This window comes from Python bivittatus, unplaced genomic scaffold (genome assembly GCF_059951505.1).
Source record: "Python bivittatus isolate LINGU-HERP-01145 unplaced genomic scaffold, Pbiv_v1 ctg000070_np1212, whole genome shotgun sequence".
In the NCBI taxonomy this organism is placed as follows: Eukaryota; Metazoa; Chordata; class Lepidosauria; order Squamata; family Pythonidae; genus Python; species Python bivittatus.
The window spans coordinates 45,590,020-45,613,478 of record NW_028277034.1 but is presented as its reverse complement, the minus strand read 5'-3'; the positions used below and the strand labels follow the sequence as shown (position 1 = coordinate 45,613,478).

At 39.5% G+C, this 23,459-nt stretch overlaps 1 protein-coding gene across 2 annotated transcripts in view; it reads left to right on the top strand.

Moving 5' to 3' along the window:
• MMRN1 (multimerin 1) overlaps positions 1 to 23,459 on the top strand; it is a 68,689-nt gene that overhangs the window by 24,514 nt on the left and 20,716 nt on the right. The window contains exons 4-5 of one of the 2 annotated variants that reach the window (XM_088133059.1): positions 14,183 to 14,290; positions 16,453 to 16,623. In XM_088133059.1, the coding sequence (XP_087989185.1) occupies positions 14,183 to 14,290; positions 16,453 to 16,623 (279 nt within the window). Of the gene's footprint in view, positions 1 to 14,182; positions 14,291 to 16,449; positions 16,624 to 23,459 lie in introns of both variants that reach the window. The other variant, XM_088133058.1, reaches the window with a different exon arrangement.

The window sequence follows — 23,459 nt, the reverse complement described above, 5'->3', positions numbered from 1 at the left end:
GTGACCCCATGAACCATATTGCGCCAGGCCTTCCTGTCCTTCACTGCCTCCCTGAGTTTGCTCAGTTTCATGCTCATTGCTTCAGTGATGCTATCTAACCATCTCATCCTCTGCCGTCCTCTTCTCCTTTTGCCTTCAATCTTTCCCAGCATCAGGGTCTTCTCCAAAGAGATCTCTCTTCGCATTAGGTGACCAAAGTATCTGAGCTTGAGCTTCATTATCGATCCTTCCAATGAGCAATCAGGGTTGATTTCCTTTAAGATTGACTGGTTTGACCTCCTAGCAGTCCAGGGGACTCTCAAGAGTCTTCTCCAGCACCACAGTTCAAAGGCATCAATTCTTCGGCGCTCGGCCTTTTTTATGGTCCAGCTCTCACAGCCATACATTACTACTGGAAAAACCATAGCTTTGACTATGCGGATCTTTGTCGGCAAGGTGACGTCTCTGCTTTTTAATATGCTATCTAGGCTTGCCATAGCTTTCCTCCCAAGGAGCAAGCGTCTTTTAATTTCATGGCTGCAGTCTCCGTCTGCGGTGATCTTGGAGCCCAAATAAATGAAGTCTGTTACTGCTTCCATTTCTACCCCTTCTATTTGCCAGGAATTGATGGGTCCAGATGCCATGATCTTAGTTTTTTTAATGTTGAGTTTCAAGCCAGCTTTTGCACTCTCCTCTTTCACCCTCATCAAGAGGCTCTTTAGTTCTTCTTCACTTTCTGCCATTAGGGTGGTATCGTCCGCATATCTGAGGTTATTGATGATTCTCCCTGCAATCTTAATTCCGGCTTGTGATTCTTCCAGCCTGGCATTTCTCATGATGTACTCTGCATATAGGTTAAATAAGCAGGGTGACAGTATACAGCCTTGTCGTACACCTTTCCCTATTTTGAACCAATCGGTTGTTCCATGACCGGTTCTGACTGTTGCTTCTTGGCCCGCATACAGATTTCTCAGGAGACAGGTAAGGTGGTCTGGTACTCCCATCTCTTTAAGAATTTGCCACAGTTTGTTGTGATCCACACAATCAAAGGCTTTTGCATAGTCAATGAAGCAGAAGTAGATATTTTTCTGGAACTCTCGTGCTTTCTCCATGATCCAGCGAATGTTGGCGATTTGATCTCTAGTTCCTCTGCCTCTTCGAAACCCAGCTTGTACATCCGGTAGTTCTCGGTTCATGTATTGCTGAAGCCTAGCTTGTAGGATTTTGAGCATAACCTTGCTAGCATGTGAAATGAGTGCAATTGTACGATAGTTTGAGCATTCTTTGGCGTTGCCCTTCTTTGGAATTGGAACATAAACTGACCTTTTCCAATCCCGTGGCCACTGTTGCGTTTTCCAAACTTGCTGGCATATTGAGTGCAGCACTTTAACACCATCATCTTTTAGTATTTTAAATAACTCAGCTGGAATACTGTCATCTCCACTAGCTTTGTTGTTAGCAATGCTTCCTAAGGTCCACTTGACTTCACTCTCTAGGATGTCTGGCTCAAGGTCAGTGATCACACCAGCGTGGACATCAGGGACATTAAGATCTTTCTTGTATAGTTCTTCTGTGTATTCTTGCCACCTCTTCTTAATCTCTTCTGCTTCTGTTAGGTCCCTGCCTTTTTTGTCCTTTATCATGCCCATCTTTGCACTAAACGTTCCTTTCATATCTCCAATTTTCTTGTAGAGATCTCTAGTCTTCCCCATTCTATTGTTTTCCTCGATTTCTTTGCATTGTTCATTTAAGAAGGCCTTCTTATCTCTCCTTGCTATTCTCTGGAAATCTGCATTCAATTGCTTATATCTTTCCCTTTCACCCTTGCTTTTCGCATTCCTTCTTTCCACAGCTATTTGTAAAGCCTCATCAGACAGCCATTTTGCTTTCTTGCATTTCTTTTTCTTTGGGATGGTTTTAGTTGCTGCCTCCTGTACAATGTTACGGACCTCCGTCCATAGTTCTTCAGGCACACTGTCTACCAAATCTAATCCTCTAAATCTATTCATCACCTTCACTGTGTACTCACAAGGAATATGATCTAAGTCATACCTGAGTGGTCTAGTGGTTTTCCCTACATTCTTCAATTTAAGCCTAAATTTTGCAGTAAGAAGCTCATGATCTGAGCCACAGTCAGCTCCTGGTCTTGTTTTTGCTGTCTGTATAGAGCTTCTCCATCTTTGGCTGCAAAGTATATAATCAATCTGGTTTCGGTATTGACCATCTGGTGATGTCCATGTGTAGAGTCGTCTCTTGTGTTGTTGGAAAAGAGTGTTTGCTATGACTAGCTTGTTCTCTTGACAGAACTCTATTAGCCTTTGCCCTGCTTCATTTTGTACTCCAAGGCCAAACTTGCCTGTTATTCCGATTACTCCTTGACTTCCTACTTTAGCATTCCAGTCCCCTATGATGAAAAGGACATCTTTTTGGTGCTAGTTCTAGAAGGTGTTGTAGGTCTTCATAGAAGCAGTCAACTTCAGCTTCTTCAGCATCAGTGGTTGGGGCATAGACTTGGATGACTGTGATATTGAATGGTTTGCCTTGGATACGCACTGAGATCATTCTGTCATTTTTGAGGTTGTACCCCATTACTGCCTTTCCCACTCTCTTATTGACTATGAGTGCAACTCCATTTCTTCTAAGGGTTTCTTGCCCACAGTAGTAGATATAATGGTCACCTGAATTAAATTCACCCATTCCCGTCCATTTCAGTTCGCTGATTCCCAAGATGTCGATGTTCAATCTTGTCATCTCATGTTTGACCACATCCAGCTTGCCTTGGTTCATAGATCTTACATTCCAGGTACCTATACAATATTGTTCTTTACAGCATCGGACCTTCTTTTCGCTTCCAGATACATCCACAGCTGAACGTCCTTTCGGCTTTGGCCCAGCCGCTTCACTCTTTCTGGAGCTACTTGGAATTGCCCTCCGCTCTTCCCCAGTAGCATATTGGACACCTTCCGACCTGAGGGGCTCATCTTCCGGCGTCACATCTTTTAGCCTTTTGACATTGTCCATGGGGTTTTCTTGGCAAGGATACTGGAGTGGGTTGCCATTTCCTTCTCCAGTGGACCACATTTTGTCAGAACTCTCTGTCATGACCTGTCCGTCTTGGGTGGCCCTGCACGGTATAGCTCATGGCTTCACTGAGTTACGCAAGCCCCTTCGCCACGACAAGGCAGTGATCCATGAAGGGGAGAGGTGTTTTATTGCACCACTGTAAATACCAGTACACTGATTCCTAAGAAGAAGCTTAGTGTTTTGTTGTTGTTGTTGTTGTTGTTAACATTGGTTCCCCATTAGGAGTTACCATCACATGAAGACAAAGGATGCAGGAATAATATAAAACAATTATTTCTGAAACATTATTTGAATCTGGATTGCAGACAAAACTGAGCATTTTTTTTAAAAAAACATCCATTTCAGCAGGGAGATTCAACCACATCCATCAGTCAATAGGACCTAACCACCTTTGTGATCATATTGACCCTGAGCATGAAAATCTCCTAGGGACATTCTCAAATCCAGACCTAAAGGACATGTATTAAAAGCCTAAGCTGGAGTTTCAATTGTCAGAAACAGAATGCTTTACTTAGTTAAACAAGCTAGGGTTAAGTTGATTCTAGTACTCTACCTCTAATTAACACACAGTTTGCCCATCTCCAAACTCATGCACATTTTCAAAGAGAACTTTGGTATGGATAATAACAATGCTGCAAGTGATAAGAATTGTTAGATACCTTAATGGAACATCGTTTTTGAAGCTCTACTGGAATCCAAAGACATTAAAGACTTCCTCTTCATGCATTAATTATGTAAAGAAAGTCTCTACTGATAGAAGAGTCCAAGGGGATTTATCAGTTTCTGGTTCCACAGCTGACATCCACGTGTTGAGAACAGACATTTGCATTGTATAGAGGATTGCAACCTAATCTGACCAAGAGCCACATCTGGCCTTTGAGTGGAGATTCAGGTGCTGAACTCCAAAATTTAGGCAGGGCCAGAATAAAGTAAATGTAATTAAACTAATCAATTAAACAAAGTTAATATGACTGCTTCCCACTTATTTAATAATTTCTCTTCTGTCACATTAAACATTACAATTTGACAACAGTTTTTAGAAAGACTAGGTACCTATCCAATGGTTTGGCAGGTAAGATATGCACCTGGAGCACAGATTGTGTACCCCTGCCACTTGGGAAGCCCACACATTAGCATTATTTTCTTATGTGCACATACATAAACACAGAGGCAGACATAAATATCGGCTATTATACAGTCTAAGGCTAAATTAAATTAAAATCAAAATCATTAAAATCAAAACCCAGCTTTAATTTCATTGTGTTCTCCCTCATCTGCTCCATTATTGCATTTAAACAACATTCAAGGGTGCTGATTGCTTGCTTGAAATAAGACAGAAAGGAGCAATTAAACTGGGTGTCATCAGCATTCCAAAACTCCAAATGACTGTTCCCATTGGTTTCATGTAGATGCTAAGCAACACAGGACACAAGATGAAATCCTATGGGACACCATAGGTCAATGATCTAGGGCTCAACCTGTAGTCCTCCAGTGCCACCTTCTGGGTGCATCCCAACAGAAAGGATAAGAACAATTGCAAAACAATGCCATCAGGTCCCAACTCCAGCAGATGTTCCAATAGTATATCATGGGCAATGATAATGATAATGAAAGCTGTTTGGACAAGTACGGTCAATGATAATGAAAGCTGCTGAGAATACCATAGCAGATCTAATCCTCCTATTTATTTCCTGACACAGATGATCTACCAAGGCATTCCAAGGAATCTCAGTACTATGTTCCAGGTGAAATCTCAGTTGAAATGGGTCTGGATTATCAGTTTCATCCAAATGCTTTACAATGATTTTCAGGGAGGTCTTTTTCAATAAAAGTTGTATGACTTTAAGCAAATGGAAACACATCTTTCATTCAAGGAGACATTAATCACCTCCTAAAACCATGGGGCCAGCTCAGACCTGGCAAATTAAGGGACAAGGGAAGACCAAACAGGGGACAACCTTCACTTTTCTGCATTCCCTACTGTATACACATCTTTGAGATATACAATTTGAGAAAAATCCATAGAAGCAAGAGACATGGTTTCCAAGGTTGCTTCCCTATGACCTGCCCAACACTGGAGGCAAAGTTGATGCAAATCCTATGGTGATTGTTCACCCTCTCTTCTCAAAATGTTCTTCCAACTCTTCCAACTTTCTTTCCCTAGCACTTTAATGGAGTAGATGTATTTGTATGCACAGCGCATAACAGAGATTTTCTCACATTTTCTGTTGGTTTTGTTTCCTATTGTAAGATATCTTGAAATATTTGTACTGAAGGGCATATAGGATTCCTTAAGTAAGGTGTCGCAAGTATTCAGCATAACTACTGATCTTGCTATGCACTGTGCAGCTACAGGAGGAATGTCAGATTCTCCTAGGAAACTTCATCATTGCAATGTGCATTCTAGAACTTTGGTATTCCAAAATCTCCCATAATAAATGAGAGCTCTCTGACAGATGTACAACATCCAGGTGAAGGGAAAGTGATATGCAAAAGTTTCCTTAAGGTAGTAAGTTGGCAAACCACCGTTTTGCTTTTTACCTCTTTCTGGGAATAAATCTATTTCAATTTCCCTCTGTTTTTCACCTTTCAAAGACAACTCATCCGATTTCCGTATTTTCTCAGGACTCTTATTTTTTTTTAAAAGTTTGCATTTAAAATCATACACGTTTGATATGTGCACTTATCGTACAGCTCTGTGTGCACTTTTTCAGTAATTATAAACATTTTTGCAAGCACAATTTTTAAACAGCACATTTCTATATTATTTTCACTGATATGCATGCTTTCTCTTCAAGCTATGCATTTTTGTATGCATCTTATAACAGGAGAACCTCATCACAAACATAGAGATGGGCAGATTTTGAAGGCCATCTGTGCTGCGGTATGCATATTAGCTCAAAAGTAAGAAAATGCAAAAGCATATATTAAAATGTGAACGGAGCAATTTTCTCCCCCTCCCCCATTCCTATGGACTCCAGAGCTACATCACACTATTTCTCCTGGGAGACCATCGAGGCAGGAATGAAGTTGTTTCAGCAGTGCCTACTGGGTCATAAATCCCGCTTCCTGGGATGCACCCAATCTGGCATTGCATTCTTCTGCTGGCAAGTTATTATATTTTTTTCTCCACATTTTTGTCATTGAAGAGACTATCTGATGCTGACTATGAAATAAGGGAGAGAGCATTATGCTGACCTCAAGCTGCTTTTTCTATTTTTATCCTTGAAGTTAACAAGAGAATTGATCGGTTTCACACGTTTTTGTTAAGATATGCAAATAAGACATTTAAGTGAAAAAAAGAAACTGTTAAATATCAGGCCAGACTATGGGCAATTTGTGGTCGCTGTTTGGGATTTTTGGGTTGTGGCAAATTTGAAGGGCTTATAAGGCCCATAGGATATAAGTTGCAGTGACACCACTATGAGGTAGAGGGGCCACCAATTTCAGATGACTTGATTTGGGGAGGGTTGACAAGGTTTAAGAGTTGCAATGATGTCATTATGGAGGCTCTGTACCCTCATTTCATCCTTTGTTTTGACCCCAAATTGTGAAAAAAACTAATCACCTCAAATCCAAAGTTTGGCTACTGAATTTTTCTGGTGCAATCTGGGAATGCCACTAAAATAGGACTCAGAGTGACTATGCCCCCTTGTCTATTTTGGCAGCATGTCTCTTGGCTTTTAGGCGGAAGTCTTTATTACCTACTTGTTCCTTTTAACTTGGAGGTGCTAGAGATTGACAGGAGTATTATCTAAATCAGGCAACAACAGCTTGCTAAGCAGGTAGGGACAGGTCAAGCTAAACAGTAGAAGCAACACAGTCAGATTGTGGCTTCCTGGAATGAGGAGTCTTTGCTGTTTTTCAAGCTTGGTTCTACAGGCTTAGTTCCATCACTCCTGGACTAGCATCAACAAGTCCCTTTGGTAGGTTTATCCCACTTCCCCTTCACCCTTTTTAAGCACATTGCCTGCCACATACTGCCAGAGGCTGAGTGGAGAGGCACCCTATTATTCCTGCTTGAGGTCTGTGAAGCATCAGTGACCTCCAAATATTAGAGAGAAAATTTTTATTTTTCAGGAATTGGGCCAAGCCAGCTAGATAACACCTCTTATCTGCAGAGCCTGAGGTCTACCACTGAACTATATATGAAGTACAAAAGCAACCAGGATGAACTTATAAAGGGAAACTAACTATGAAGCTGGGATTTCCTGAGTGTACTTTCAATGGCAGCCTTATATTTGTTGGGATGATGTGTGCAATGGCTCACATTTAAAAGATGATCATAACTCCTATAAGGAAATATCATATAGTGAAAATAAATGTTGGGGGCTATGGAAACTGCTGCATTTTTCAAAGCAGGCCAGCTTGCTAATTTAATGAGGAAGAGGCTGTATGTGATTGACTGACTGGGGGGCAGAGGAATGTCATTGACATGCCAGGGAATATATTTGGGAACAAAAGAATGGTAAGTGAAGGAATAAAGAACATCCATCAGGTGTCCTTTATCAGCAGAAGGTAACTGATTCTTCCAATCATAGATTATATCTGCTTGCCGCCACCTGATAAATCCTATGTAATTAATTGGGATGAATGCAAGTATTTAACTCCTGTTGACAGCTATGGCCGTATGAAGATAACACAGCTGCTGAACATGTAGTTCTCATTTTATATTGTACTTGTGGCTACTGTTACAATACACTTTAAGGACAGCTAGATTATGAGTAAAAAAATAAATAAATTATGAAGTACTCACTGTTCTTTCTATAATTACAGCATGAACTCCCCCCCCCCTTTTTTTTTATCACAGACTTTGATGTGCCTTAAACTGTCTGCCCATTCTTGACTAGAAGGATCACATTTTCTGGACCAAACTTCTTGTGAGTGGGAATTGTAGTTTGGTCCCTTCCCTTCCCTTCCCTTCCCTTCCCTTCCCTTCCCTTCCCTTCCCTTCCCTTCCCTTCCCTTCCCTTCCCTTCCCTTCCCTTCCCTTCCCTTCATCTAAGGGAACAGGCCAGTGATATCTCTGGAGGAGAAAAGACCCCAAAACTCAAATGTTGGATTTTCTAATCAATTTGGAATGGTCTTTAATAAAAAGTAGACATCTTAAATCTTGTACTCAAAAGAGATAAATATTATATCATTGAAAGTTTGCAATTTGCTCTCAAATTTCAGGGGCACAATTTTGGGGGCCTCTGAAGGCTACAAAAATGGGGCTCTGGGAATTGCATTCCCAGTTCTAGATGGAGGGCTGAAAAACTGTCTTGGAGCCAGATGTTAGATACATCTTCCAATACCTATAAAGGCCATAAGCACTTCCTATCAGCCATTTTGCTAAGACCAGAGTGCAAAACATGAAGTTATAAAGCAGGATTGAGCACAGGTACCTCCCCCTATCTCCTTCAATCATGGCTGCTTGAATGAATCACTCCAAGAGCTGTGCTAGTATTCAACTGAATAGAAAAGCAGTTCTCCTTCTGATCTCTTCATTCAGTGCAAGGAGGGTTGGGAAGAAGTTGGGTATAACTACCTGCCAGTATGTGTGGTCATGTCCTCTACCCAGATTCAAATACTTGTGTGTCAAGACAAATGCTGGAACAGAGCTCAGGATATGAGAGAAAGCATACTGAGGTTGATATACAACCAGAAGATCCATTTCCCCACTGCATTGCCCCCAGAAATGGATATAAGCAGCATGTTAGTAGTGGTGATCCATTCTCTTCTTAACTCTTCAAAATTGTTTGTACTATCCCCATACTAAGAACTGAGGTATACCTTTGCTTTAGATCCCTGTGCAGAACGGGCCAGTAGCAAAAAGTAGCTTGCTTTATTTAAAAGTAAAATGATGGAGAAGAGTGGAGACGACGAGAAAGCAAATCTATATTCCAATCATCCTAAAGCTACATCCACCTTTGAATGTAGAAAAGCAGAAATATTGATTGAATCCAAAGTGTAGATATCCTTTTCAAGACAGTTTGATCCTGCAGGTTATAAGACAAACTAGTTTTTAGAATCGGATCCTGATATTAGGCAGGCTTTTCTACACAAAATAGCATTAGGAGTTAGAAATCATGTCAAGCAAGTGACAATCCTCTGCTCTCTCCTTTCTTTCTTCTTGGCAACCTGGTGACCCCAGAGGCATTTATCTGCAAATAGCAGCAAGCCCACTGGATCTGTTGAAGCCAAGATAAGAGAGAGGGGGAAACAGAGTCAAACTCTTTTCCTTAATCCTTATGTACTTAAAGAAAGGTTTTACACTCAAATTCAGTTGAAGACCTTAGCTGAGATTCATGAAGATTTTTTTCCCTTTCTTCCCTGCCCTCATTTTCTTATTGTGTTTTGCTCCCTCCAAATCTCCAGGATGGCTTCCCTAGACTCTAACTCTAAAATCAAGTTATGTATTCATGCAGACAATTTGGGCTTTCATAACTGGGATTCTGTATCTTGGGAAATACCATAAATGATGATGTCTCCCCAGAGGTTCAAAACATTGCTGGCTTTGCCATTGCTTGATGTTATTAAAAAAACAAAGCGGATAAAAGGAAAGGGAAAGAAAAGAATAAAAGAAAAGAGAAAAAGGTCATCAGGTATTTAGGAAACTGCAGTATGTATTGGTAGGGCTATGTTTACCTTAGCAGGGGTGGCATGTCCAACTGTAACCTTTAAGAGAGCAAAAAGGCACCGTAAATAGAAGTCTTAAAGTGTTTCCAGGGTAGAATTCCAGGCCTCAACAGTAGTCTCTTTCTTCCTGAGATGGATGACTTCTGTTTCTCATCCATGGGCCTGTTTTCCACCTGTGACTCAGGACTGATCAAATTCTTTTCTCAAGAGAAGAATATGACACTTCAAGTTAGCACTGCAGATGGTTTAGAATTTTGGCCCACAATGCCAATTTTTCAGATAGTGCTTTTTCTTGTTGAAGCGAATCTCCTTGCCTTAAAAAAATCAATTCTGTCTCTAATTAAATACAAACTTACAGTCTGTTCTGCATTCATTGTGGTATGTTCTCAAATCCAATAACCCCATTTGAATATGCTTAGAGTGGATTCTTCCAACTCCTTACCATTTAGAATCATATTTGCCTTTATTGATATAACAACAATTTAGTATCATCCCTGAAGAATTAATCTGTTCAAAAATGCGAACTGGGTTCAATCTTTGGTTTCTCCAGATATTAATGAGAAGAACCTCTATCATAAAACTTGGAGAATTTTTACCAGATGTAGACATATCACTGAGCTAGATGGATTGTTAGGAACCCAGGATCACAGGTGGATCCACTGCCCATCTCTGCCCTTCGTTTTCCTTCTCTAATGCTCCAAGGAAGGTGAGGTTACTTTATTGCTTGACATCTGGGTCTTCTGAGACTGTGAGCAACTCTAAGCTGTCTGTCTGGCTCTCATTAGAATATTATTGCTGTCCATCGCATGATATGTTTGTCAGAGCTAGTTTGACTCTCTCATATGTAGAAGAAAGCACCATGGCAGGAACCCCTTTAGAATCAAAATTACATTCCATTATTCCAAAATGCAGTGATAGCTACTGATCTCTTCCATGAAATCATTCTAAAGTTTCCTATTATACTGAAAAAGAAGCAGTTTGAATACTCAACAAGTAATGTACAAATACTAAGTATTACAACTCAGTGTTGTCACACCCTTTGTAATGAGATGCTCTCTGTTGCAATATAATAGCATAAAATATATAAATAAAACTGAACCAGGCTGCAAGCAGAGGTAATTTTCTATAGAATTACTGCTGCTCACACTTACTGGAAAGTGACTCTCTTAAGAGATCAGTTCAGAGTATTCTCAAGTACCTAGAGTGCAATTTTGTTCCTTCTTTATTAAAAATGATACGGTTCTCTTGCAGGTCCCTTGGGTAACCTCTCAATATAGATTTAATTATTCCTCATTCTTATCAAGACTACAGTGCGATATTAATAGCAATAGGCAAACTCCCCCTGGTCCGATTCAGAATAGGCTCAAGTAAAACGATGTATTTCCAAGATTGCTGGATAAAATTGTAGAAAATAAAATGCTCTCACTTGATTTTATTCCAGATTTGGTCCAACACTGGAAAGTTGCTACAGCTCATGGTTTGGTTTGGTTTTGTTTTTCATTCATCATCCACAGCACATCTCTTGGCTACTACAATATACCTTTTGTCAGTCCCACTCATGTGAGGGTTATTGGTAGCAAAAAATGGGGCGACTGGGCGTAAAACTTAGTGACTTTTACTGCAAGTCCTGCTTGATAGCTTTTCCCAAAATGGCAAATGCAGTCCTCTGGAGGAGGACACTTGGGTAGGAAATGGTGGTAGTAAATATGATTAGGAATATTTAGTGGTTTTAATTGTTTATTGTTTTCATAAGTACTTTTATGCTTTTTTTTTTTTTTTGCTTTATATATTGTAAGCAGCCTAGAGTCATGACAACAGGCTGCATACAAATGGCCGGATGCAAATAAATAAATAAATATTTAAAATATGAGCATTTCCTCGGTTGAGCGCTAAGCCAATTTAAAGACTGCCAGGCAGGGAAAATCAAATGCATGTCTTGAACCATTTCTCATTCAATCTGATGAAACGAAATTGGCTTTAGAAATTATTTCAAAGGAAGATGGAGTGTGTGGTGTTTGCACTTGCTTAGTCATAAGGGGGCTAAGGAACATGTCGGAATATTCTGTTCTCACAGTATAGCCAACTTTCTCCAGAGCTACACAGTCTGCTTGGTTTCTCACACTTTAATGAAATTCCGAGGAACATCATTATAATGGGGCTTCCCCAATTGCATACCTCATCCCCAGCTTTAAACACACACACACGTACAAAATTTTCCCAGTTATCAATGTGGCTTGTCCACAAAAATCTCTTCTTTTAAACCAATACAAGTTTCTTTCAGCTTTCAGCAAATGAATACCAGATTTGGTAGTTAGGAATGATGGAAGCTGTATGCTGTCTGGATGACCATTCCATCTCCACTTCTTACAACTGCAATGGAAGCAGCTTAGAAGTTCTTCAGGACAGCAATAGTGCCAACATATCAAATACTCTGTAACTGGAGGTATCTACATAGCAAGGGAGGATCTTGAATTACAGAAGCATTTTCAATTGTTTCTGTGCACATTACAGTTTTTGGGAATCTACCAGTGTAGCCTATAGGAATGGATTCAAAATCAGGAAAGGAAAAAAGGAAGTGATGCTGTTTATAAAATAAAGAATTTCTTTAATTCGGGTGTGCCATATGCTCATGAATTGGTATGCACAAAAATGATACCCATCTAAGGCCTACTACTAGCCTGGAACTGGGTAAGCAGGCACAGAAGAGAGATAGGCACTTACCTCAAATATAAAACAATATACACTTGCCAGGAGCTGGAGGAACATGTAAAATAGGTAAAGATGTATTGTGGAATAAAGTTCAAATTACTGCACCAAAGCAGCAGAAGCCACCGGTGGAGTGGGAACAGAGAAGGCAGTGTTAAGTGTTAGACTCTTGAATTGACACAAGTTGAGTAAAACTTTGATTTGTCATCCTCTAATTTGGTAGGCTGTTAGAGGATGCAGGGCAAGGATTAGGAAATGGCTAACTGAACAAGAAACAGACTAATGATGCAAACACAGTGTCTGTGTTACATTAGCACAGAGATCTGTTTTCTATTAGTGCATCCATCAACAGTATATCATGTTCCAAAATTCAAAGCTGAGATACTTCTCTCGGAGCAGCTAAAGTCCATAGTGTCAGGCAGACATCTGAAGTGAATCAATTACGAAGCTAGAAGATTCAGATTTGGCTCTGATCACTTTGAAGGGAATAATTGTTTATTCCCTTCAAAGAGCCTCGGAATCTTTCCAGAACGGCCATAGTTGACTCAGGGTTTAGTCAAATGGGATGCATGTCTTTACTTTAAAAAAACCTTTAGGTGAAGGTTGGTCTCAGTTGCAACTCAGTAGAAATGATTTATTTCAGAGAAATGTTTGTAGAGGAGTAGCCTCTGTTTTGACAAAAACCGAACAGAAAAGCCCCACTCAGCCCTTCACAACAATCCTACTTCCTGGGTTCAATCATGAGGAGCTCTGGGGCCTACAAAAATTGGTAACAGGGCCAGAAAGTTGCCCACTCCACTGCAAAGCTTACTGAGTTTTGTACGATAATGATGTCCTTTGGGGTTTCAAATCAGTATCAAGTCTCCTGAATGGCTAGAATGTTTTTTGATGTATCATCTTTAGGAACATTCAATTTATTATCACCTGACTTCCAGGCTTCTTTTTTTCCTTTCCCCCCAATTCAATCCCTCCTGCTGCCCTGTGTTTATGTCCTGCTAAGAAGTTGTGTTTATAACCAACAGGGATACACACCCATGCCCACACATACACAAATACAATTTCGCAAGAATGAAACATAGGCCAAAGCAGAGATTTCTTGGGGAGCCTGAATCCAATAGCCAAGATTAAACACAAACTTCAAATGTGGGGCTAAGTTAAATTAGGCAACACTGAAGTCCTTTCTCTGGTGAAATTTCAACAGTTTTCCTCGGATGCCTCCTATTTTCAACCAGTAGTACAAAAAATTAATAGAGCTTGAGCTAAAAGGCAACACAGATCCAGCTGATACCTTTCAGAACTTGCACAACTTAATAGAAACCAATTATCTGGATTACTCTTCCTCAGAATCATAGGAGTTCAACAAAAGATGTGATGTAATTATTATACTGGATTTGCTCACTGCTCTTTTCTAAGTCTCCATGACAGGGTTAAGCATGACACTCCCCAAGTGAATTTAATGTTAAAGGACAGAAAATCTTGCACTAGTAGAAACTTCTGCAAATCACAGTCAGTTGCAAACTGGAGGAGGTACTTTTAATCTTCTTTGGTAAGAACTAAAGCCATTCTACATCCTCTAACAATATGGGAGCACAGCATGTGGCCCAGATGGACAGAACAGCTGACTCAGGAATAAGCACAGATATTTAAGTCTAAGATGGTGGGGAGGTACCAAAAAGCACAATATTGTTGAGTATTGTATGAATTAGTTACGTTGGACAATTTATACACCCTTCTTCATCTCCTTCTCTTTTCTCTCCTCTTCTCCTTCTCCCTGTTCTTCTTCTTATGTTAGCCCAACAGGATCAATTGCTCATACACAGCAACCAGGCGGAGAGCAACATAGCTATCACTGGGGAAACACTGGGCAACCAACAGCAGCAGCAGGAGATCAGCAACCAAGGTCAGTACTTGTAATTATTATAGTTCCCTGCACAATCATTCTCAATTCCATTTATTAAAAACCAGAACAAAAGGAAATTCCCTTATCCGCCACCAAAGTGTAGGATGAATCACCAGAGCCTCTTGCTTCTTTCTACTTGGAAAGGTGAGTGGGCAGAATAGAATATTTATAGAGAATAGGCTTGCAGGAGAACCACTGAATTGAATGAGCAAAGAAATCATTTTCAGGGATAATCTTGTGATGACCTCATAAGAAACAACTAAAGCAATGCAAACTCAAGGGCTCCAATGGCGTGAATTCAATGGTTATGGAGGCTGGATATTGTTAGCTGCTGCTATGTTCTGTGATCCAGAGATAACTATAGATAGTCCATCAGGCCTTTGCTATTTTACAAGCCAAGCAACGCCAGTTGCAACCCCTTCAGACTGTTGTTGCAAAAACAGATAAATGAGAAATATTTTCTCCCTACCATACCCCTTTTGTTCTAGAAATTCCTTATTTCAAGGTGTGCCACCCCAGTGCCTATGGACTCAAGTGTGTCTGCAGACATCTTCCTTCTACCTGGCCTTTTTTGAATATTGTTTCAATGTTTAAAAAGCAAACAGGCAGCTGGCATGCTGCAAGCAAATCACCTGCCTCTGGCATCTTCATTAATTTTTCTGCACCCCCATAGACTCCAAAGGCATTCTTATGCAATAATAGTGGTGGTTGGGTGGCATAAATATTTCCTTGAAAGCAAATACAATAAAGGAAGGAAATGAACCCTGTAGGATGGGGTAGGGAATGTTTCAAGAGAAAAGGATAAATTTCAGGCTCCATATTCTCCATGGTGTTAGGAAGCCATCTAGTGATGATTGATGTTAACAGAAGGGGTGGGGATCAATTTTTTTGTGGGTGTGGGTGTGTGTGTCTGTTCTTGGTGGGTTGTTTTTTTTTTTTTTTGGTGAAATTGCTCAGAATGCTGAGAATGCTAGGAAAGGAAGAGGATCTTCTGGGAGAGGAAAACTGCTCCCATTTCCACACTAAAATCTTTTGAAAAGGACAGAAAATGCCATTTGAGGAGCTTATTTCAGAATGTTCTATTTGCATTTGGGAAGGCATTTTAAGGAAGGAAATAGGTGAGGTTTGATCCAAGCTTGTATCCTTCAGATATGTTGGTCAGGAAATTAAAGCAAGCATTTGAATGCATCAGGTACACTACCTGGAAAAGACTTATTAGTACTAGATGAACTTTTTTCATTTTATTTCTAAACTGTTTAGAGTTGGTGTTACCATTGAAATGACCTATAAGACTGAGTCAAATATATTAAAATAAAAGATACTTCAAAATTGGATCAACGATAGGAAGACATTCATACAAAAGAGGAGTCCCCGTTTCACCATTTCTCAATGTACTCATAATGATCACTGGACCATACGAACGTCCTTTCTTGTCTTTAGTCGTCCCATCCCATGCTTAACATTTGCTATCGACTCAAATTGTATTTAAATACAACATCTGGGCAAATTTGTTATGAATATTGTCAGTCTCACTGTAATGGACATCCCATTGTGAGTCTGAAACTGGTGTCCAAACATGATACAACCAGATAAAACTACTGAATTCTCTCTAAAGTGAAGTTTCCAGTGTCGAAGAAGCACGCAAGGCATTTTTAAGTAAACAGTCCTGACAATCGTTCTCAGGGAAACGATTGGAGTATATATCTCTAAAGGAGCAATATATTGCTAATGTGTGGTTAAATTTTTGTACTGTAAATTCCTAGTAGCACAATGGCAGTTAAATTCTTTCATAGGATCAGTCCATAAGAGTATAATGCATTTATTGAAATAGTAAAAACTGAAATTGACTAGATAGACAAAGACTCCACTTATGCTCATTAAATTTCTGTTAACTGTTCAATATACTCTCCTGGAATTATAACGACCCTATAATGAATATGGATCATTCAGCAATAATTGGTGACTGTGCTTGTAGAAATGTCACTCAAGGTGCATGATAAAAATCAAAATGGTCTACTCACATTAATGACTGTAGAAACTTTTCACCCTCTTTCTGATAATGGTTTGTGGGATTTATTTTGGTGATTCCTCCTTTACTCTGCAGTGAATTTCTTCTGGTTTTGTTGCATTTTTCCCCCTCTCCCCACCCCCCTCACCAGCAGTTGCACAAAAAATGAATGAACAGATTAGCAGCCAGGAGATGAAACTGACTTTGCTACAGAAGAAGGTTGACAACATTTCAGTCGTCATGAGAGATGTGAGCCGGACACTTTCCTCTCTGGAAGGCAAAATCAATGAAGATAAGGGCAAAGATTTTGTGGCGTTTCTAAAAGGTAAAAGAAAGAAATTAATGCAATCACTCACCCACTTAAAAGTGCCAAGAAAAGAGCAAGGGAGGGGGGCAGGGAGGAGGAAGAAACTACTAGCTCTTGCTGTTGCAGTATTCCACATTCTGCAAGGAAGCATATATTGCTTTGTTTCATTTCTTTTTGAAAAAAAAAATTACAAATCATAGGATGTGTTCCCAATCACCACCAGGGACATGATCAAGCCAAGGATGCTCATGGTTTGCAACCTCATTCTTCCCATGCTAACTAGTTTATGCAGGGTTTTATTGTGTTTCAAAATGCCTGAAAAATGGATTTGACCAGAGATAATACTGATGCAAAAGAAATGAGTGGGAATAGGATACGCAATGAAGATATTGTCTTCTCCTGATTTACAGGGTTATATGCATATTTTTCAAGCCAGCAGCCCATTCTCCTGTTGGGCTGGTCTGAAAAGCTTTCCTTACAACATGAACACTCCAGTTGGTGAGCCAGTGCATTGTATGAATGGAAGAATGAGGAAGAATGCTGTTGCAAGTTGGCTTCATGCAATGCATGTAATATGATGGATGCTTGTTCTATTCTGTTATTGCTATTGGCTGTAACCAAGAAGAGACGTTTCTGGACTAGTCAACACAAGCCATTTAAAATAATAAATAGAATGCAAACCTAAGATCTAAATTTAACATTTCTGCCGTGGTCGATATCATGATACAAGCTGGAAGAGCTTTGGATCATTTGGTGACTCAGCCCTTCTGCATGCCCCTTTTAGAGTCTTCCAAGATTGAAATGTGCCAGCCTGGAAAGCACTAACCTCAGAGATTGCCTCGAATGTATGATGGGAGAATCATTGCTGGATTGTCTCCTTCAAGGCTGAGATCTAAAGCTCTGGGTTGCTGTACTAAGTGCCATAGGATCACAGCCTAAATGCACCAAAAGATTTTTCAGTGTAATTATCTGGGATGTTTTAAAAAGACTATAAATATCACAACATGGATGCTAGATAGACATTACAAGGGAGAACATTCCATGATGAGGATGCCACCAGAGAGAAGATCCTCCCTCTAGTAGCCGCCTAATGCCCCTCATCTGGGTTGGGACATCTTGAAAAATTTATGTTTAAAGTCTTTGAAATATAACTTGAGAAGGCAATAATTACATAGGCTAGTTCCAAGCAGCTGGATCTTCAAAGGTTAATATAAATGGATGGGATTTGGCCAAAAAAAAAAAAGAAGAAGAAGAAGAAGTATTAGACCTAACCAATCCAGAACATAACTAAAATCTATTTTTTTGTTCATCATTTATAAAATTTGCCCCTAACTCTTCATTTTTGTCTGAGATCATTGCCGTTTGACTAGTAGCAAAGTTGGTATAAATAACATACCTTGGAGCCTATAAAAGCTATTAGAAGACATCTTCATAAATTACAGTCCCATTTTTTGCTTGCCTCTGGAGTCGTTAAGCTCCAGATGCTGCCCTCAAACAATGTGGCTTTAGCCATAGTGATATTTACACCTTCTCTCTCATTCATCCTGTTCTCTCTTTGCCCTCAACGTATTTTATTGCTCTGTGGCACTCTTGACCCTTAGGTATACATTCCATATCTCTTTGAACATTTTCCATTTCCTCTCTGCTTCCTTTTCAACCATTTCTCTATTCCCTTCAGGTTAATATGTGCACATTCAGTTACAACGTGCCATGATGGAAGTCATGTGCAGCATTGCTCCACCTCCTTCCTGCATTTTTTTTGATGCACATTAACACACAATGAAGTTGCAATCATCACAAGGATCATGCAAAATTCAGTATGTTTGGTCCTACTTAAACCCTCACATTAATACACAATGCCTGGATTTCACAACCTGTGATTTATTGGTTCACCAATCCTATTCAATAAATAACCCCTTTCTGTAATTTTGTTTCCTAGTGAAATCCATATTATGTCCAAGCTTATTTTCTTCCAAGTGTTATATCCAGAACATATTTTTTGCCAAATTGCCCTCTAGTATAAAATTACATGTAACACATTTTCCCTATGAAGTTTTTCTTATTCTCTTGATGTTCTTCTTTCCACTGGAAATCTCCAGGACAGTGAAACAGAATATTCAGCATTTCAGTATAATTAGCAGTCCTTACTGAAATATACTAGTGTTACACTTAGTATAGAAAAACATGGATTTCATCTGTGCATTTTTTTTTCCTTTATTACAATCCTCTTAAACAAAGTTCAGATTTGCAGGTTCTGGCCAACAAGTATATTGTTATTGCTGTTGCAAACAAGAACAGGATTTATTATCCTTAAATTGCCAGGAGTGCAACAACTGATACAGGAAGAACTTCACTACAATTGTTGACCTCTAAATGTGGATGGTGATGTGTGAGAGATAGGGCTAATCATCCTCATAATCCTCATCCCTTATGATTACAAGCATACAGATACCATTTTTAATAGGGCTATGCATGCTTCAAAAGTTATTTAGACCACATGCATGCTTCAGACCACATGCAAGGCCAGTAGCACTCTGTTATGTATTAAAACAGCCTGTCATTCTTTGAGGCTTCTGTGCAGGCCTGAAAAAGACCCAAATGCTTTAAAAACTGCATTAAATGTTGAATGTAGGTGCCTTTTTCTTCAGCCTTGTATGGAAGCCTAAAAAATTACAGGGGCATCTGTAAGTCAGGGATATAAAGCCAAGATGGCAGGCATAACTGAAGCCCCACCCTTTTGTAAGTGCCTGCAAGGTTGCTACACATACAAAGGGGTGGGACTTCAACTGCATGGCTACATCTTCCTTCTAGGCTTTTTACTTCCCCTCCCCTTCCCTCCCCTCTCCAGCACAGATGCCCTAATGGGCTATTTTAATAAATAACAAAGAGGTGCTCTGGTTGCATAAGGTCTGAAGCACTTGGGAATCATTTCCAAAGTGTGCACACTTCTTCTTTTAAGAACAATTGAAGAAGTCTATCAATATAGACTAAACTTCATTTTGCCTAGGCAAGGACTTCTAAATGCATTTCAGATTCAGCTGTTAATAAAACTCCGTTTGGTGTAGAAGATTTGCTTACATAAGGATCCCTAACAATGTTGGCATTATGGTGCCTACGGTGCCTGTCTTACAAGGATAACCTAAATCTTTCTGTATACCATAATATCTCACGCATTGGCACTGCAATGTAACAATGCTTGTTTCCTGTTTTCTAAAAGTTAAATCTATTTTGAATGTGCCTGCCAATCAGGAAAGTGGTTACCTCCTAATAAAAGTAACCATTTCTAACCTAAGAATAGCTGTAAGTCCACCCAGAGAGAATTTACGAAGGCTCAGTGAGGCTTATCAAATGCTGAAATGTATTTCTCATCCAGACACTGAAGAGTTTCATGTCCCCTTTGCTTCAGGAGCAATCTGTTCCCCAGGGTTTGTTTGTTTATTTATGTATCATATTCCTAAATCTTTCTTTGGGTCCAAGGATATCTGTATCTCTTCCCTGTATAAGGGCCGCTTCTGTCCAGATACATGAACTGTATTTATCAAATTGGCCATTTGAAGGGAGCAGCTGCTTTTCAAGACGTTTTCAACTGAACTTTCTTACCACGTTACATCAGCTTTGTCCAGAAGGCTAACCTCAAATCCATTCTTTATCTGCCAGAGTTTCCTTTTGATTTATATTAGTTATTTTCAAATTGGGTTGTCCTACTGCCAGTGTTGCTATAGGAAAGGGCTACGATTGGCCTCTTTTATTAGCTTTTCATTTTAAGTCTGGGGACTCGACAGGACCTGACCCTTTCAGAAGTGCAAGCCATATATACATTAATGTATGGTGTGAGCTGTGATGGAACATGGAAGAAGTGTTACATCTTTTCATGATACACTCCCTTTATCTCATATTTGACCAGCTTCTATAAGGATTCTGAAAGTACTAGTTGTTCCCTGGGGTAAACAGGTAATGTTTCTTCAATATTGCTCTGACAGCATAGCAGCATCCTCTTCCATCAAAAAGAGACTGATTTCCCAACCTGGCTACCTCTTTCTACTGAACTCTCTTATCCCCTAATGTAAAATTATTTCTAGGATCCTTCTTGCTCCATCTTCTTCCTGTGACTCAGGGATGCTTTTGTAGTTTTCTCTTCAGATGAGGTCTTAGCCAGTTACTCTGGGGTTGTTGCATAATCAATCTGGAGAACAATAAAGAGAAAGAGACCCAGGAAATGCAAATCAATATTTGAGAAGATTTTCATTAGCATTATTGATTACCTGAATGTTGAGAATTTGTATGGAACAATGGACATAAAACTGTGTTACACCTGAGTTCACAGGTTAGTGCCAACTATAAAGTTCCTTCCAATGTGTTTAGTATAAAATCAGAGTGAGTTGTCCCTTTTCAACCTCACTGATTTCAATGGGACAGACTTAAATACATTGTCGCCCTTTCCCATCAAAACTGCTGGGTCCTTAACTTTGACCAGATAGTAACTTTGGAATCTTTTCAGTTTTCTTAATGCCTTGCTCCTAAAAAAAAAATATGTTTCTGCTCACATCTTCATTCTAAGGCGTGCGTGCACGCGCACACACAGGCATCAAAATCATACAACCTTTGGGGTCCACTAATTTGTGGCTCATGATTCCAGTGGTTTCACAAATTTTGATGTCTTACTTGGCTTGTGATGGCAGATTCTGCCTTTGTGCTTTTTGCCTTTCTGTTTTCTGCTCATATTAGATTTATGTCTTCCAGCCTCCCAGTGGATCTGTCATGCCTTCTGCATTTGTTTTGTGCAACCTTCCATCCTATTTTCAAAGCTGACCTTTGCATAGCTTAACATGACCTCTGAATTGTCCTCATCTCTCTTCCCTCCCTGCTCTTTATCAAAAGTCAACTAGAGAATTAACTGGGAGAGAAGGAGAAATAGCTTCAACAAACCCTGGTAGGGGCAGAGGACAGAAGTTTAGCTACAACATGCCTCCATTAAACTCAACGAAGACACATAGCTGGGAGGAAAGGACAATGAGATTCCAGGAAATAAAAGACATATGACCTTAATATCATACTTGTACCTTACAAAAAGAAGTTTAAGACTATAACTGGTACCTTATTTGCTTACCTCCTGGAGAAAAGCTATCTGTGGGGTCACTAAGAGTTGATGGCACATAATCAATAAATCAATGAATGAATCCATTTCCTTAGTAATCACAATTGCACCTCCTTCTCATTTTACCACTTGGCTTGGAAACCAAAAAAACCTTTTGGCTGAAGCACTGACCACCTTTTTATATATAAGAAATAGAAGAATTTGCTAAGCTATTTCACATGCTGCAGTGTGAAAATACTGACTGTTTTTTCATTTCCTAAAAATATGACATCATAATTTTGGCCAGTAGTTTTCAAGGTGAAAAACAGGTACACAGCCTGAAAATTCATTTGGACTTTTTAAGAAAAATGTCTCCCCATGTGTCAATCCCATATATGAATAGATTTAGAAAACAAAACCAGTTTTTTCTCACTTCAGCAGCATCAGCACTTCCAAAAGATATAACCCTGCAAGTATGGCTAGCATTGCAGGAGACACTCATAGGCCCATGATAATTTCGTTCGTTGCCATTCTTCGTTAAGGCCTAGCTTTCCTGATTAATGCTATGCAGAATTTCACCTGTGTCCTATGGTGCTCTTAAATAAAGTAGTAAGTAAATTCTCTTTCATCAAATTGAATGAGAACCATTTTTTGAAAATGCAAATTTTCAGCACAGTTTACACATGGACAAAATGCAGGAATCTTTTTTTCTTTTGGGGGTGGAAAATCATGTCCTCAGAAAGTCTTAAAGATAATGTAATGACATCAGTGGCAGAGCTGGAAGCCTAGAGGAAAGTGAATAGTAGTCAACATCATCAGAAGTGTAACGAGCAGAATGTTCGTTGTTCATTAAAATAACAATGAATGAGGATGAAAAGCAGTTCAGGGTCCTATAGCAGAGCATAAGAACCAATTAGCTTCCAAAGGCTGCACTCCTTTGGTGATAATTGGTGGAGGAAAACAAATCAAGGGTGGGCAGTACTAAGCAAATGGTGGAAAGATCATACTGGATAGGGCCACCTACCTCTGATATATCTCCTTTCCCTTTATTTTCCTGATCCCTTCCTCACTCTTTCCCTTTCTTCCCACACAGCAGACAGAGACAAATTACTATTGCCAGAGGTCTGAACTGCAGAGAAATTGGCCTAATCTTGCAATTAGATCAAAAGCCACCTGGACCTGCAATTTGCCCACATTTCTTCTATAGGCATCCAAAAAGTTGTACTTCTAACCTGGAGAATATGCTGATAGTCAAGCAAATGGGTTACAGTGTAATTAATACTGTTGTTACTAGGATCTGTTTTTCTTTCAGAGGCTGATAAAAGCTCCCATACCAGGATTTTTTTTAAAAAAATATATTATGCTGAACACACACACACACATACTCCACATACACACACACATATATACACACATCCCTATATTCAGCCAGGTGATTGATATAATTTCAAACTTAGTTCTCATCATAGTAATTTAAAAGAAAGGAAAAAAAAAAAAGAGCCTGACAAAGTATGTTGTAAACAAAACAACTTCAAGAACTGACCATATTTCTTTGCTCCTTGTAAAAAAAAAATTGATAATTGATTATGTGCCATGAAGTCATCACTCACTCTTAGCTACCACGTAGTAAATTTTCTCCATGATGATCTGTCTCTAACTTAGTCTTTCAGGTCTTCCAATGGTGCACTTATCTCCATTGTAACTGAGTCCATCCACCTTGCTGTTGGTTGTCCTCTTCTTCTCTTTCCTTCTGCCTTTCCCAGCATTACAGCCTTCTCCA